The sequence below is a fragment of the Mus caroli genome, chromosome 4 (genome assembly GCF_900094665.2).
Source record: "Mus caroli chromosome 4, CAROLI_EIJ_v1.1, whole genome shotgun sequence".
In the NCBI taxonomy this organism is placed as follows: Eukaryota; Metazoa; Chordata; class Mammalia; order Rodentia; family Muridae; genus Mus; species Mus caroli.
Window position 1 is genome coordinate 128,397,033 of NC_034573.1, and position 17,552 is coordinate 128,414,584.

General features: G+C 49.8%; 1 protein-coding gene across 1 annotated transcript; it reads right to left on the minus strand.

The window, feature by feature from the left end:
- Positions 1-10,793: 10,793 nt before the first annotated feature.
- Ubxn10 (UBX domain protein 10) lies at positions 10,794-17,533 on the minus strand. The gene is made up of 2 exons (XM_021160367.2): positions 17,473-17,533; positions 10,794-13,656 (listed from the first exon to the last, which is right to left on the minus strand). The coding sequence occupies exon 2, from the start codon at positions 13,639-13,641 to the stop codon at positions 12,808-12,810; it is 834 nt and encodes a 277-aa protein (XP_021016026.1). The 5' UTR covers positions 13,642-13,656; positions 17,473-17,533; the 3' UTR covers positions 10,794-12,807.
- Positions 17,534-17,552: the final 19 nt, after the last annotated feature.

Sequence of the window (17,552 nt, forward strand, 5' to 3'; positions counted from 1 at the left end):
CCAAATGGATACGCATCAGGACTTGGAATTGAAGTGTCCACTGAGTTCTTTAGCAGGGCTCTCAGCTCGAAGTGGGAGCCAGGGAGTTCTGAGCCACCTGCAGACTCTTCCTCACACAGATTGGTGGTGACTGATAGGGCTGACTCTCTGGTCACAACTAAAATGTCCTCTTGCCCTCCACCCACTGCAGACATCCTGAGCCACTGACCAGGACTTGGCATTAGGCATTGGGTGTGCCTCCCAGTTCCCTGCTCCTGGCCACGTGACCTTGGCCAAGCCACTCTGACTCCATGTCCTCAGCTATAAATGGAAATGAGATGTTTGCTTCCAGGAAATGCCCTGAAAATTAAGTAAGATTTTCTTTACAGAATTCCTCTCAGATCCTCAGACTTGGCAATTTTACTCACCCTGGTCCTTCCTCGGGCCAGCTAAGAATCTACCCCAGGTTATACAGAAGGCCACTAGGTCCATGAGCATCTCCTTACAATGCAGGATCAGAGCAATAGCCTCCCTCTCTCCTCTTTCTACTGCCCATTCAAACCTTGAGCCACAGATGCCACCTGATGAAGGGTTCAAAGGTTGTACTTCCTGTCTGAGGGCCAGTGGCTGGTTTGCAGGGGGCATGGCCTTTACAGCACCAAAGATCAGCTACTCAACATACGTTTATTTCTCTTCTGTTTAATCTTGGTATGCAGACAGGTTGGTGAGTGCTGGCGTAGCACCAGGAAGAACACCAGGTGGCGCTTTAGGGTGACCTGTCCCTAGGAGAGGGACCAAGGAGAGACCAAGAAGGGTGCCCCATGAGGGCAAAAGCAGAGAGAGCTCTGACACACAGAACGGGTTGTGGACAAGACCTTGGTCACTCACTAGGCCCGGGAGTGCCCTCTTAGGCCAAAAGTACCTTTCACCATGTCTTAAGCATACCTCTATTTAAAACAAACAAACAAACAAACAAACAAGCACCGGAACTAAAAGCCTCTCTTGCAGGGTTGTTGACAGGACAGGTGACCGTGTTGCTCAGTGGGTATCCCTGAGTATTCGTGCACTTAGCTCCCTCAGCGCTGGGAGGTAACACCCTCCTTTTAAACCTTGGGACATAAAAACAAAACAAAAAAAAGGTGAAATTACTTGTCTCAATAGGTACGGATGCTAGAAGGGGAACCTGGGATGGAGCCTTGGGGGTCTGGACCCAGGGGATACGCATGTCCCCACCTTTATGCCACACAAAGAGCAAGTGGCTCTCATCTGCCCTTCAACCGTGTGCTTTTTAGGTTATCTTTTCCTAATAGCAGAAACAGGCATTGGGCTGGATTCTCAGTGGGGATTCCCCAGAACCCACAGAAAGCTGGATGTGGTAGTGTGCATGTCTATAATCCTGACACTCCCACAGTGAGGTGGAAGATGAAGACAGGAGAGTCCCTGGAAGATCTCAGGTCAACTTCCAGGGCAAAGAAGGTAGTGAACAAGAAGAAACCTTGTGCCAACCAAGGCAGAAGTCAAGGACAGACATCCAGGGTTATCCTCCAGCCTCCACATCTGCACTATGGCATATGTGTGTCTAGAGAGAGAGAGAGAGAGAGAGAGAGAGAGAGAGAGAGAGAGGGAGAGGGAGAGAGAGAGAGAGAGGAAGGGAGAGGGAGAGGAAGGGAGAGGGAGAGGGAGAGGGAGAGGGTGTGCTTGAGCCCCTGGAGCCTACTTGTGTAAATAAGATGACTTGGGACAATAACCAAAAAATAATCCAAGTCAAGTTTCTTGAGTGGGATAGTGTGGAGACACTGGTCAGAAGCAGTAAAGCGGCGTTCATAGCAAGCTGGTGCAGGAACCAGATCAACTAAGCGCTTCCTAAGTCTGCGATCTCCTCCAAGCAAAGAAAATGTCATTTGACTTGCACAGGGACCTCTACGCCCACCCAGCACACCCCTCCTCCCCCATCTTGACATGCCATCACTTAAAGTGTAGGCAAAGCATTAAATGAGGAAAGACATGTTCTCCAAATGCCAACGGTTCTCCTGAGGCTCCGTTAGGCTGGCTGTGAGCCTTGCCAGCAGCCCGGTCCCCTGTGTAAAGAATACAGCTCTCAGGATCTAGGCAGGCTAGAAAGCCAGCAGCAGCCATGTTGCAGGGTTCTGCCACAATGGTGGAAGGTCAGAGCTGGACGCTGTGGAGAGAAAAGCCCACTCATGCTTACAGCTTTACAGAGTGCTTGCCTAAAGGGGAAAAAAAGAGTCAGCTAAGGGCGATAAAGACTCCACCCCTGAGGGGCTATGGTATCTGTGATTGACAGATGCTGCCTTCATCCTGGGTTTCTGTTTTTCTTCTTGGGTAGATTCATAGGTAGAGCCCCCCAGAGGGACCTCCATCACACATTCCCAGACATTCCCTAGTGTCTGCCTGGTTACCACTCTGCCCCAACCTAGTGCCTGAACCTAGGTCTCAGTGTTTTGTTTAGAGATGGGGGTCCCTGAAAGGTCCCCAGTCTCGGGCCATTGGTTAGTCTTGTATTACTGATACTGTCTCGTGTGTGTGTGTGTGTGTGTGTGTGTGTGTGTGTGTGTGTGTTTCTGTTCTTATAAAATATAAAGTACCTGGAAAAGCAGAGAGTACCTGCCTGGCTTCTTGCTGCAAAGACCGTGTTGTCTTTATTAGGGTAATGAGATGCCTGTTCTGAAACACGCAGATGAGGAGCATGGCAGATGGGCTGAGCTGTGTGCGTTTGCCAGCTCTCCACAGGAAGCTCTGCAACCATGCCAAGCTCTTTGGGGATGGCAGCATCGTGAATCGCATCACCGTGCCCTGGCTGAAGGGCTTGGCTGACCCAGATAACCCGTTAGCTTGATGCCCGTGATTCTGAGCTGGTTTCTCATATCAAGTTCTGGGCTCTCTCAATGGTTTCGTTTCGGGGAGGTTGGCACCAACATGTGCAGAGACACGACAAGGCACCAGAAAGATGGAATGATGCCATTGTCACAGGCTGGCATTCAAAGGCCTTGCAGCCTTGGGGAAGAGGCCAGCTGGGTACTGGTTCTCAGGTCTGTTTCCCTGGATGCTTCCATCCATGACCTCTATACTACAGCAGCCCCCATGTTAGACTGCAACCTCCCCATCTTCGAATCTGTGAGTCTATATACCCTTCAATGCACCCACTCCACCCACAGACACCTCTGGGCACCTGCTGTGTGCCTGGCACTGTTTGCTGTTGGACACACATCAATAAGAAAAATGGACGGTTGATCTAATCCATGGCGGAGGTGGCAGCTTCTAGTCCTCCCGATGTTCCCTGAGTGGGCAGGCTGGTCCTAGAGGGCAGGGAACCTGTCTTCATTTCTGGGCCAATTTCTGGCTCATTAAGCGCGTGGGGGGACAGGTGAACAAGAAATGACGGCAATATAAGATGGTTGCTAAAATAAAAATTACCATTTGTACATACTTCTTACAGGTGTCAAAACATCCTGCGAATAAATGACTTCGTGTGATTCCTCATAAAGCCCCAGGTGAAGCAGCCGTCTTGCTCTGTGAACGGAACGATGCTGAGGCTTGGAGAAATGTTGACCCGCCCACCTACATGTTGGTCCCGCCCACACAGATGTAGGCCACGCCCACACAGATGTAGGCCACAAGACTTTTCCATCCTAATGCTACATAGTGTCTGTGCCACACAGGAATGTTTCCTTTTTATATGCATATGGGTGTTTTGCCTGCATGTATACAAGTACGCCATGGGCTCGCAGTATCCTCAGAAGCCGAAGATGTTAGATCCCCTAGAATTGGAATTATATAAGCTTATTATCTGCCATGTGGATTCCGGAAATCAGACCCAGGTCCTCTACAAAATACATCTTGAGCTTTTAACTGCTGATCCTTCTCTCGAGCCCCACGGTTTTGTTTTGTTTTTTTTAATTGGAAGATAAAATGAACTGGAGGAGCCCAGGGAAGAGAGAGCAGCCTGCGGGCTGAAGCTGAGCCTACGGGCTGAAGCTGAGCCTACAAGAATGGCTATCTCACTTTTTCATTACTGTGATAAATTATGCTGACAAAAACCAACTAACTAACCAAACAAAAAGAAACTCAAGGGAGGGAGGGTGTACTTGAACTTACAGTTCCGGGGCACTACCCTGCCTCAGGGCTGAGAAGACAGCAGGTGAGGAAGGCATGCGGATAGGAGTGGGAGGCAGGGTAGTCATGTGGTGTCTGAATCCGGGAAGCCGAAAGTGGACAGGAAGTGGGGGTTGGGCTCTACGGGCCTCAACACTCACCCCTGGTGACCCACTTCTCCCACAAGCTTCCCAAACGGCACCTGCAGCTGAGGACCCTGTGTTCAAACCAACGAGCCCATGAAGGACATTTCACAGACAAAGAAAGCACAGCAGTGACCTCCTGACAGGAGAAGACCCGAGAGCAGGAAGTCCTGGGGAGGTCTGGAAGCAGGTCACTGTTCTAACCTGAGAAGTCATGGATCATGACGTGGACTTGAGATGATCCGGTTTGTCCAGAGGTTCCTGACCTGACTCCCCCTTGGGCTTCCCTCAGAGACTTTTCTAGAAAGTCCTAGAACGTGTCCTTGGTGGCCCCTTCTCCTTGCGATTGACATTGAAAGGCAAATGCTCTCTGCAAACAGGACTGACTTCCAGGATCCCATGTTGGTCTCTGCTACAACCTGCCTCTCACCGCTCCTCACCACCCTTGAAAAATGTGGACAGAAAGTCATGAGAAGCCCTCGTCCTGAGTGTTGATGGCTTTGCTTTGCCCTCTGTGAAGGTAGCATATGGACTCCCTCTGGAGGCTGTCACAGATGCTCGGGGATATTTCCTGCCACCAAGTGCTTAGTTGGTTTCCGACTCTCACCAAATGAGATGGAGGATGCTTGGCAAATACACCAGCGTCTCTTTCACATGGGTTTTCCCCAACTTGATTGGAAATTCCTCGAGAACAGATCTAGTCTGATTCACCATCATGTTCTGTGCCTGGTGTGCTGTGTCCTTGTTCATCTTGTTAGCGCAGTGAAAACATACAAGATTTGACTCATTCGAACCCAAGCTCATTAGAACAGGCCTGAATTCCCAGTACTGGAGATGCTGACTGGGAGTTGAGTCCAGGAGTTCAAGACCAGCCTAAGCAATGCAATGGGGTCCTGTCCTGACAATTATCAATTAGTTGAACAAGAGCCAGTGTTCATATAGTTCAATACCATATATATTTTGCAAAGTACAATACACTACATAAATACGGATAGAGATAAAACAGAGATTGTCCCTGCTTTGCATAATATTCATCAGATAGAATCTATCTCAGTTTTAATTTTTAAAACAAACATTATTGTTGTTTGTTTTTTAGACAGGGTGTCTCACTCTGTAGCTCTGGCTGTCCTGGAACTCACTATGTAGAACAGGCTGGTCTCAAACTCATAGATTCATTTCTTTCTGCCTCACAAGTGCTGAGATGCATAAAGGGTATGCACCATCACACTCGGCAAAATTCAAATTTTATTTCATGTGTATCTGAATTTTGCTTGCATGTATGTATGTGGCTATGTATGTGCACACCCCATGGGTAGTGCCCTTGGAGACCAGAGGAGGCTGTGGATCACTGGAACTGAATATGGACAATTACAAGTTGCCATGTAGGTTCTAGGCACCAAACCCAGGTCATCTAGATGAACAGTGAGTATTTTTTTATTATTAAATTTTATTTTTATGTGTATAGGTGCTTTGCCTGCATGTGTGTCTATGCACCACCTGTATGCCTGGTACCGTCAGAGGCCAGAAGGTCCCCTTGAACTGTAGTTACCATTGTAAGCCATCATGTGTATTCTGGGAATCGAACCCTGATCCTCTAGAATAGCAGCAGGTATTCCTGACCATTAAGCCATCTCTCCAGTCCCAGGAGAAGCAGTGCTCTTAACTGCTGAACTCTGTATCTGTCTCTGTATCTGTCTCTGCCTCTCTCTCTCTCTCTCTCTCTCTCTCTCTCTCTCTCTCTCTCTCTCTCTCTCTCTCTCTCTCTCTCTCTCTCTCTCTCTCTCTCTCTCTCTCTCTCTCTCTCTGTCCTCTATTTTAGTTCTAAAGAGTGCATTCTCTGCAGGCAGAAATGTGTGCAGTATAAATCTGAAGACTTGGGTTCAATCCCAGAACCTACCCCAGACACACAAACACACACATAAACACACTAAACAAACAAATAAATGAATAAATAAATAACTTTTAGAAGTGTCTTCAAAGACACAGACAATGTTAATAATAAGTAGCAATAGCCCATGATATTCAAAATTAAGTGTTTAGTTTGTATTTTCAACTTAGTAAAAGATAAATCATTAAAAGCAATAGCCTAAGTTTCTGCTAGCTTTGCTTTGTGGCCACTTAAACAGCAAAACCAAGACAATGGACCTGAAAGCTGAGGTCTTCCATTCTGTCTCCCCCTAGTCTGAGGCAGAAGCTTGCAAGCTCAAAGTCTACCTGGATTACAGGACTACAGAGAAGAGCCAGAGTAAAGTCCTTGACTGTCTTTCTGGATATTTGCCCTGAAGAAATAATTTACACACACACACACACACACCATATGTGTAGAGTTTTAGCTTTGACTTCTGTGGTTAAAAACAAAACTGGGAACACATGAATGCTTCATAAAGAGAAAATAGTTCAGTGATGATGAGACGCCAAGGAGTTGAGTATTACTCAACTTTAAAATAATTGTGGGTCCTTAGAAAGCTGGGATTGAGGACATGCAAGCTCTTGCTGGGAACACAAATTTAAAAAATATTCATGTGTGTCTATTGGCAAGAAAGAAGCATGCAACGTAAGTGTAATCTCTGAGGATAAAAACAGTGCGTGCCGAGACATGAACCATGGCAGTCTTTGATGAGAGGAGTTGAGGATGGCTTTCGTCCCCTGTCAGTTTTCTCAATTTTCACATTACCAAAACAACTTAAGGTGTCTTTGAAGGACAGGCTATAACTGCCTCTTTTTTGGGAGGGGGGTCTGGGAAAATAATGTATGATGAAGATGGTACATGCTATAGATCTGCATCAAGTTTGATATTTTATAATAAAACTGAAGACATGACTTTGGAAAAAAGTAAACATGGTTTGGGGGTGTGGCTAAGTGGTTAGAGAGAGCTTGCCTGGCATGCTCTGAGCCCTGGGTCTGATCCCCAGCTTTGACTAAACTGGGTGTCATGGCACACGTGCCTCTAACCCAAGCGTTTGAGAAGTAGAGACAGAAGGATCAGAAGTTCAAGGCCATCCTCAGCTATGTATCAAGTTCAAGGCTACTGGATCTAACATGAGATCCTGTAGAAGGGGAGGGGGATGGAAGGGAGGGAGGGAGGGAGGGAGGGAGGGAAAAGAAAGATAATTGACTGAAATCCCAGAAGCCTGTCACTTTCCAAGAGTTGTACAGCCGCCCACCCTGCTTCTTGACTTGGACTCTACTGATAGCCTTGTCTCCTTCTACCATTCTGTACCATGTAATATGGACTTCATTCACTTCCTGTCTCTCCCTCTACCAAATGTAACTCCTTAAGTATAGAGATTAGAGTCTGTTCTGTTACCTGATGGGTCTAATATGTTTGGCATGTACCTACTTAATGTATATATATGTTCCAGATGATCCAGGTTGTGGTATATTTGAGCCTGTCAGAGTGGACATCGAAGCATCCCATGATTGGATTTAGTGGTGGAGCATGGGTAGCCGTTTCCAGACCATACTTGCCTCCTGGGAGGTGGGAGTTGCAGCCACTGCCTTGAGTTTCTCCTCAAATGTTAGATCCTTCATGACAGGGCGCTAGAGCTCAAAGAGGCCCAAGTTGTCCCGGGACGTGCTCATGAAACAGTGTGGGTATGTCTTCTATCACAGAGGACAGATATCAATCCGAACAGTGAGTTTTCAGCTGATTACCTAATGACCAAGACCCAAAGCCCTGGAACCCTCCTTGTCAACGGACGGTCATGAAAGTTAATAAAGTAAGAGGCTTGTTAGGTCACTATACCCTCTGGAGAAGACTCGGGTTCCAAATCAGCTTCTGGGGTTTAAATGAAGAAAATGAACGGCATCAGGGGAGGGAGGAACAGAGGAGCCATGGAGCCAGTATGATGCTTCCTTGGAGCAGGTGTCTTCAGAAGCAAGCTTGGTCAGGAATCACAGCCCTGGAGGAGGTGGCAATTAGCATTAACTCTGCCTAACCTGGACCAGTGAGTCGGGGACCTTTGAAGGCGCACCTGTCCTCAGCAAGTGTAGTTAATAGCCTTGTTTGCCTCCACACATTGTGTCCATAAACACGTTGTGTCTTCCCTTTGTAGCAGTGCCACAGATGCCCAGGGCTATCCCCCTGCCTACTGTGTGGGTTTTAGCACTCTTGTGTTTGTCATTACAAGACCTGCACATCGGAAATATTGGTTAGGCCAACTCAAGGACATCCCAGCCTCTCAACCACACCCTTTTCCTTTTCTTTCCAAAGAGAAGAGATTGGGTACCCTAAATCTGGCCAGCTTCCAGGAGCCCAGGCCACCCCTCCTCCCATCCCTTGCCTAGTTACTCTCTACTTCCTGGAGTTGATCTTCCATCTTCTGCCCCAGCCCCCTAATCTATTCAGCCACCAGCCAGAGAGTCCCTTCAGTCAGGGCAGGCTGAACCAGTGGGGGCTGAATTTCACCCACCAGTGTGTGTCACAGTGGATGTTCAGCCCTTTTAAGTGTCCAGAAATACCTTGGCTTGCTCTTCTGTGTTGACTATTCAGGGGAGCAGATGCCTCCAGGACATTTGAATGTACAGGAAGACAAAAGGACATCAGAGTGGGCTGGGAGGGACATCCCTAAGCAAGGAAGTGGGGACAGAAAGGAAAACATCTGATCTTATTTTTTATAATGGGAACTACTGACTTGCATGCTCATAACTGACTCACCAAAAGTCCATCCTGCTTCCATTGCCTGGGCCTCCACAGTGGGTCTAAGCCTCTATGGTGTGACCTAGCTGTTTTGGTGCAGTGATTAAGTTGTAGTGTAGGCTTAACTGTCGCTCCACTATTGCGATGTGTGGTCGTGGATGAAGAAAACAGATAGCTGTGTTTGATAAAAAAAAAACTTCCAAGCTGATGTCAAACCAGAAGCCCATCCAGGAGTCTGCTTAGAAAGCAGAGCAATGGACCCCATCACATGAAAGGCTCCTCTGAAAGATACATCAAACACCAAGAAACTGAGAGTTTGTTCATCCCAGCCTAGCTCCCCTGCATCTACTTGTGCAAGGCTATGGATCTGCCCTCCTCAGGTCACCGACAATCTTGTTCCCAGGCTGTCTCTTCGACAGGGACCACCCTGACCTGACTGTTGGCCACATCTCCGGGTGCAGTCAGGGTAAGGGCTGTGTCAGAGCTGACTGCCATCTGTTAATGCATTTTATTTATTTTTTTGGATTGGAGGTGATGAGTCACCTGCTTCTCCTTCTGTTCTTGCTGCTGCCGAGGGTGATGCAGTTATTGTCTTTACTGGAAGAGACGCTGGGATCACGCATCCTCTGCTAAGTCTGCGCCCAGGATGAGCAGTCTTTCCAGTACCGCCACTGGAAAAGTGGAGGTGATATGTTTGGTAGTGGCAGGAAGGAGACAAAGATACAGGGGGGACATAGTGTGACCCCTGCCCCTACTCTGGGCCGGTCAGATACAGCAGAGCCACTGAACAACCTAAGAGGGAGTGCTCAATTGTGGTTTGTACTCCCTTGCTAACAGTCTCTTGGGATGTCTCGGTTAGCATTTTGTTGCTGTGAAGAGATACCATGAACAAGGCAACTCTTATAAAGGAAAACATTTGATTGGGGCTGACTTACAGTTTCGGGTTCAGTCCATGGGCATCATGGGGGGGGGGAGCAAGCATGGCAACATCTAGGCAGATGTGGTGCTGGAGGAAGAGTTGAGAGTTCTACATCTTGATCTGAAGGCAGCCAGAGGAGACTGTCTTCTGCAGGCAGTCAGGAAGAGGGACTCTTCCACACTGGGTGAAGGCCTGAGCATAGTAGGCCTCAGAGTCCACCTACACAGTGACACTCCTCCTCCAACGAGGCCACACCTCCTTCAATAAAGCCACACCTCCTAATAGTGCCACTCCCTATGGCCACATATTTAAACCACCCCGTTGGTGTTGCTCATGCCAACCACTATGTTGTCCTAGGGGAGACCTCTCAGCAGATGACTGCTGGTTTAACAAACAATGAAGGTCTGTGATCACAAACTGAGGAAGAACAACCAACCAAAGGCCACCATGATGAATGTACAACCAGGCAGGTACCACTAGACCAGAGCATCCCTGATGACACAGGCGAGTTGGAGGGGACTCTTCCCCAGCTACCTCCTAGGTCAGAAGCAGAGGCACTTTATTTTTTATTTTTTATTTTTTGGGTTTTGGTTTTTCGAGACAGGGTTTCTCTGTGTAGCTCTGACTGTCCTGGAATTCACTATGTAGACCAGCCTGGCCTCGAACTCAGAAATCCGACTGCCTCTGCCTCCCAAGTGCTGGGATTAAAGGCGTGTGCCACCACTGCCCAGTGCAGAGGCACTTCTGAGGGGGCTTCCAAGGTGGGATTCTGTGGTGTGTGTGTGTGTGTGTGTGTGTGTGTGTGTGTGTGTGTGCGCGCGCACGTGTGTAGCCTTGTCTGCAATGGCTTGTGGGATACTCAGTTTCCCAGGGAGACACCTGAAGATGAGATTCATGTGCCACTCTGCGCACTCCTGTCTGGGTGGCTCAAGTCTTAGGCTAAAACATGAGTTTGGACGCCTTCACACAGGCTTTCACACAAATCAGCTTTTATTGTTCGTATCATTATCTTTTGTCCAAGAAGAAGAAAAAAAAAGGAGAGGTGATTACGATGGCTCAAATCTAGCTTTAATCATGTCTCCTGGAAGATCCTAAAACAGTCCTATGCTTTGTGCCTCTCCCTTTCTTTGCCCCACCACCCCCAAATACTAAGCCAAATAGCAGCAGCAAACCCCTAAATCCAGAAGCTCCTCCCTCCACTAAGCATACTCCATTTCTCACTGGAGCATTCTAAAGCTTTGAATCACCAAGTTGTGCGTGTGTGGGTGGAGTTTTATTCCTACCATAGAGTAGGTGTGTGATTTTTTTTATAGGCTCCTAGATCAAGGGCAGAATTGTACACTTGGGGGTAAGTGGAATTGCCTGTATTGGAGGGTCCAAGTTCAAGCTACCAGTCCCTTCTGTCATGGTCACTGGGTGGAGGAGGTGGCCAGTTGCATGGGCCTGCCACCTCAAAGTCAAGTTCCAGCTGACCTTTGCCATCAAAGGAGCCGCTAACCTAGGCAGGCCTGTACATCTTGCAAACGTTCAGGAAATGTCCTAGTCCAGAGTGATCTGTGTGGTGTGGGAGGTGTCTGGGGTAGGATGACACTGTTGAGAGAGTAATCACTGCTGTCACCAAGGGATAGTGTGCTAGAAGGAACACCCATAACTGCTGCTGGTGTCCTGTGCACAAAATGCCCCTGTTACTGAGGTAGTGACACTTTGAGATGCTCCAACAACTCCTAAACCCTGCCTTGTCTGGGTACTGAGGGTGTGGGGGGCATGTACCAGTCAGTACCCAGGACATGTGGTACTCAGGCTCCAAGGGGGACAAAGTGCCCAGAAGGTCTCAGTGTTCCTGACTCCAAATGGGGATTTGGCCGTCAAGGGATGCAGATGACTTGTGGGTGTCTGGCTGAACCTGCAATATGAGAGAGCTTTGGCAAATGATCTGTATCCCCAGAAAAACAAGACTCTACAGTGCTTGTGACAGCTCTGGCTAAGGCAGGAAGGGGCATTCCACGCTGGTGAGCCGGCTGCACAGCATGACAGGGACACAGGAAAGAAACCCCAATGAGCTGCCTTCCTTCTCCTACGGAGGACTTGACACCAGAGCCCACTTTGGGGGCACTGGCCTTCCATGTTTGACGTGGTTGAGAGAGACTCTGAGACTGGGAAATAAAATAATTTACCTGTGCTCAAGTAGGCCAAGGGGTTGTTAGTATAAACTCGTGCAGAAGCGTAGCTGTGTGCATCTTAAAAACAGGGTGCTGCGTAGTTTACTTCCATTTTGGAAGGATCCTGCACATAGACAGGTGATACCAAGAAGCTCCAACCATCAGTCCATTCAAAAGTAGCCCTGGCTGGTCCATGGCTGGAGAGGCCATTTCTATGGGCCTCTAGCTCTACGGTGTTTTAGAGATGTGTGCTGAGGGATTTGCGACAGCAGAAGATAGCTCTTCCCTTTGCTGCCACCTCATACCAACAGGGACCTTCGTGGGTCTCTGCTGGTGCAGCTTGGGAGGGAGGCTGCGTCCAAACACAGGCTCAACAGCCTGCCTCTCACAACATTGCAAGAAATGCCAGCGTCAGTGCCGTGATCCCTAAGTCCCCACTTGTTTACTAGACGGGAATCCTCTCTGGGAAGAGTTTAATCTGGTGTCAAGTACAGAAAGACAAAGTATTGGCTTTGAGAGACCCAGAGTTCACTGCACTGACAGAAGATTCTGGAAGGAGCCAGCAGTGGAAAGTAGATTATCCTGGCTGCAGCCACAGTCTAGGGATGGATGTAGAACTTCCTCATGGCTGTCGGAGAGAATGTGGGGCTACAACGTAGTTTTCTAGAGAGGTCTCTTCCTGTGTGTGGATTCATCCCCACCTCCACAGACTTGCTATACGAACAAGGCCCTAGGGGTCTTGGCTGACCTGGGCTCACATGGCACCTGAAACCAAGGTTGCATTGGAGGCTTCAGGCTGCCCAACGTTCGTTCTCTTTGCTCAAAGACCTGGGGCCCCAGCCTGGTGCAGAGGGCTCAGGGCCACGCCTCCCCCTCCTCCTTCGAGATGCCCAGCACAGATTTATGAAGGATGCCACATTCTTGGAGGGACTTGGTGAGGTCGAAGAACCGTCTCCTGGGCACCTCCATCGTCTCAATGCTGCAGTGTTGGTAGGTGGCTTTGTTTTTCTGCTCGGCCACCTCAAGGACGGTCTGGAGGTCGTCACTGGGCCTGAAGTAGCGCACGAACCTTTGGCCTGAGGGTGACCGGACAGCCAGCAGCAGCCTCGGCTCTTTGTCCGACGGCTCCTCAATGTTGGAGGCCCGGGAGGAACTCTGTCTTTTGGTCCGGATGATGAACTTATTCTCTAAGGCACAGACCTGCGTTCTGGAGTCTTCCTGGCTTGAATCCTCTTGGTAAAGGGCCTGGACGCTGCTCAGCTGCAGTGAACTGGTCTTGCTGGCCACAGTGTCCACGGCTCCCACCTCTAAGCTCCTCCTGTTGATGGATGGGAGGACTGGGTACTTGTTGAGAGATGAGGCGGTCCGTGTCGGCGCCTGCTGCAGCAGCAGCTCTGGCATCTCGTCAGGAGCTCCCTGAGATGTTGAGACCGTTGCACAGACTCCAGGTTTCTGGTTGCTGGGAGACCCGGAGGACCGTGGTGGAGGTGAAGAGGATAGTGCACTGGGGGAGCTGTCCCCCATGCCTTGTGGTCTGTGCAAATTCGGCCGCTTCCGGCCCTTGGCAGACTTGGGCCTGATGACATGCATCCTGAGTGAGCTGGGCTGCCAGGTGGAGCTGTCGCCTGCGGTGCTGACCACAGCGCTACGTTCAGGTGGTGCAAAGTTCACAGGGGCTTCTATGGCCATTGCTTCTCAGGACCCCTAAGGAGCAGGCAGAAACAGAGACGGCATGGGTTAAGCTTCCCGAGACACTGAGGCTCCCTCTTCTGCCATGTGCTCACTGGAAGAGTGAGCACCCATGGACCACAGTGTGGGGCCTACCTCTGGTTTTCTGAGTTGGAGGAGCAACCGTGGCTCGTCCATGACAAGCTCTTGGGACACACATCAGTGATCTAAAGTCCTTGGAACTTAAATCCTTAAAGGGAGTGAAAGCCACGGGTCTGTACATGTTTTCAAGGAACGGTAAGTACTATGAAGAAAAGAAAAGCCAATTCTCGCTGTCATGGAGAAGGGCCTACACGCAGAAAGGTCAATCGGAGAGGGAACGAGCCATGTGACAAGCTGGAGTCACGGACAGGCATCCATGGATGCTTTTGTTTGTTCTGACTACTGCACTGGGACATAACCAGTATGGTCACACACTCAAGAGAGTGCACTGTGCTCTGGTAACATCTGATTGGGCCCAACCCAGAAAAGTGTCCAGGGGACAGAAGGGCCTCGCCGGGGAAGTCCTACATCAGGCAAAATGTGCCCGGCTCCAGAGTCCTTTCTGGCTCCCTGGGCTGGAAGCTCCCTTAGGGAGTGGCTCAACACAGACCTCAGATGCAGATGAAGAACGTCAGAGGCAGACTGTATTTGCTTAGAGAGGGGAAGGCAACCCTGCTAAGACTCTCTGCAGGGCAACCAGGCTCAGCTCTACTCAATGGCAGGTCACTTCTCCAGATAAGGGACACAGTCTGTCTGCCATGACATCACTCACTATAGACACACCACCCTCTGGGATTCCCACCCAGCCCTCCTGCCATGGGATGCCTACACTTTGCCCTTACACACAGGTCACATGGAACAAGGCTCCCCAGTCTGGTCAGTGGCGAGAGGACAGGGACCACTATGGTCACAGCAAGCCTCCTCAGGAAGACCTAGAGAGCATCTATTTTGACTTTTCCGTCTGTACTGTCCATAGACACCTGCTTTAGAACATTTCCCTAAGGCACTGGTTGTGGCTCTTCTCCTACTTAGTGTTAAACAGCTGAGAGATGGCAGCCCCAAAATGTGCCCTGTCCACTGCACAGAATGGCCAGGAGGCTGACTTCAGGGCTCCCCCGTCACCATCCCATGCAGTTGCCTCAAGACAACAAAACATTTCTTGGGTTGATTCATCCCTTCCACCTGCCCACTGTCACTCACCTAAGAGTTGACTTCCCCCAAGCTCCTCCATCATGCAGCCCTCGGGAGCACTAGTCCAGGTCCGTGGGCTTATGTGTGACCCCTGCCCCCGGATGCTCTGTGTGTTCTCTCCTGTACTAGACCACCAGGAGCCAGGCCACAAGGAACCAAAACATACTATTTCTACGAATCCAGGGCAGCCTGCTGTTCAAAATCTCTGACCAGGTTCCCTTCCCTTTTCATGTTTTAATCCTCTTTATCCATGTGTCCTGTGTGTCTGTGTGTTTTGCATGTTTTGGGGGTACATGTGTAGACAGGTACACACGCACAGATAGAGGCCAAGGTTTGATGTCAGTGGAAATCAGCCTCCATGGCTCTTATGCCTTATTCATTGAGGCAGGACCTCTCAATCAAACCCAGAGCTCATCCATATGGCTAGTCTAGATTGGGGATCCTGTCTCTGCCTTCCAGGGCTGGAGTTATAGGTGAGCTGGCACACTCACCCAGTGCTTTCATGGATTGTGGGGATCCAAATTCTGGACCTTGGGCAAATGCTAGCCCCACTGAGCCGTCACCTCCCTCCCCCCCCCACTCTCAAACACACACACCCTGGTTAACGGATGAAAAGGCTCTGTGGCTATCCTTGCTCTACACAACCAAACCTCCCTCCCCTCTCCCCCTCTGTTCTCCATGCGCAATCTGGAGGCAGGTAGTTCAGAAACTTCTTCCTGAGGGAAAAGTTTTGACGCCAGAAATGCCTGCCCCTTCCCTTGCTCATTTATTTTCTGATCAACCATAAAGTTTTTTTTTTTCCCTATGAGTTTCTCGTTCGGAGTGGCAGGAGAAAGCCATAGCTGTCCAGCTGAGGCGAGGATAAGCCTCTAGCTGAGCTTCCATCCTTCTCACTTGGGAATGGCTATTAATTTGCCACAGCTTCCACAGAATTATCACAGGCTTGGCTTCCAACACCCACACATGCCTGGGGAAGGTTTGGCTGTCAGGAAGTTTGGTAACTTAGAAACCTCTCCCTAACAACTTCGATGAGAAAAGTCATGCGTTCTCCCAGGCACTCTGCGGGGTTATTTTTAACAGTCAAACTTGAGTGTGTGCGTGTCGTTGCTATACCTTTTGGTGCTCTGTATAATTAGCCGTGTTCAGGGGGTGTCATATTCAAGACACCCTGGTCATAAGATAACATGACTTGCAAGCTATCTCAAGAGAAAAACCTCAATTATGACTAATTCCCATAAGCCCACTCAAGGCTATTTCGAGACTAACACCTCCTTCAGGTAAAGCCGTTACACCCAACCTGCTTTTATAACCCACCGCCTCCTCCCCAGCACAGAGACCATCTGTTACACGGAGGGAACACCAGTTCCCACCCCCACCCAGAAGGAGGGCAGGATGCTACAGGAAACAGGTGTTTGGAGAAGGCAGCCATGGTGCCTTCAGATACACACACATACACACACACACACACACACACACACACACCCTGGGTCCCAAACTCTGCCTTTGCCCTCCATCTAGGTTCCTGCGACAGCACAATCCCTGCATGGCTCATTTATTTCACCACCTCTAGGGCCTGGCAGACAGTCAACCACAAAGTGATTTGACAACGTCTAGGCGTAGGCATCCATCGAGCTGCCAGCAGAAGAGACAAGTAGCCTGTTTACTTAAACACAATAGCTAGGAGGCAGACGCCTGCTAGGAAGCAGGAAACAAAACACTGGCCACCATTTTCAAGATGTTGCCCGCCAGAAGGGCAGGTGCCCATTCCTTAGGATTATCACCACACGAACAGGAAGGAAGGGGCATTGGATACAAATGAAATCAAGATTCCCATGGTTTTCCAATGGTGCCCACAAGCCACCACGGGGTCAGACCATGGTACTTCACAGCCCAAATCTAAACCTACAGCGAAAGCAGCAAAATACACCCCCCTACGAACCATCTGCTGGCATATACCGGGACACGTACACGTGCATTGGTTTTTTAAAATTGTTTATCAGTTACTACCACCCACTGCCGCCACCCCATAGTCCCCAGCCTGGCTTACAAAATTAAACTCTGTAAAGGAACCAACACCGGGGGATGGGGAGAGAGAGAGAGAGAGAGAGAGAGAGAGAGAGAGAGAGAGAGAGAGGATCGAAACCACTCGCTGCGCTACCCCAAACCAGAGATTAGAATGTGGGAAACCACAAGCCACCAAGTGAGCGAAGCTTTGCGGAAGAGAGAGAACCGGGGTTGATTCCAGGATAGAAGGGCGGGCGAGGGGGTTGGGGAGAGGCCTCTATTATTTCCGCGGTCTGGCAGGTCTGGAAGCAAAGCTTCAAGTGCAGAAGGAGGAGGAGTGTCGGGGAATGGCAGAAAGGGCTGGAACGTGGATGCAGACCTGGGTAAAGGGCATGGAGCTGTGGGATGCTCCCTGCAGCTCCTGCCTCTGCACATGACCCAGACTCCCTTCTCTCTCTTTGGATCTGCGTCCAGGGACTGGCTTGTAGACGCCCCTCCCAGGAGATCCCTTAGCTGCTGCAGACTCAGGCTCCAGCCAGGTTGGCTCTGTCCCTGGGGAGGGCCGCTCAAAAGGCCTGCCTCTCAGTTTCTGGGGACCCACAGCGGGCCTCTCACCTCGCAGCTCAGCTCCATCCGTCTCTGGTGCCTGGCTGCGACCAGCTGGTAAACAGCCCTGTCTCCCTGGCAACCGCCAA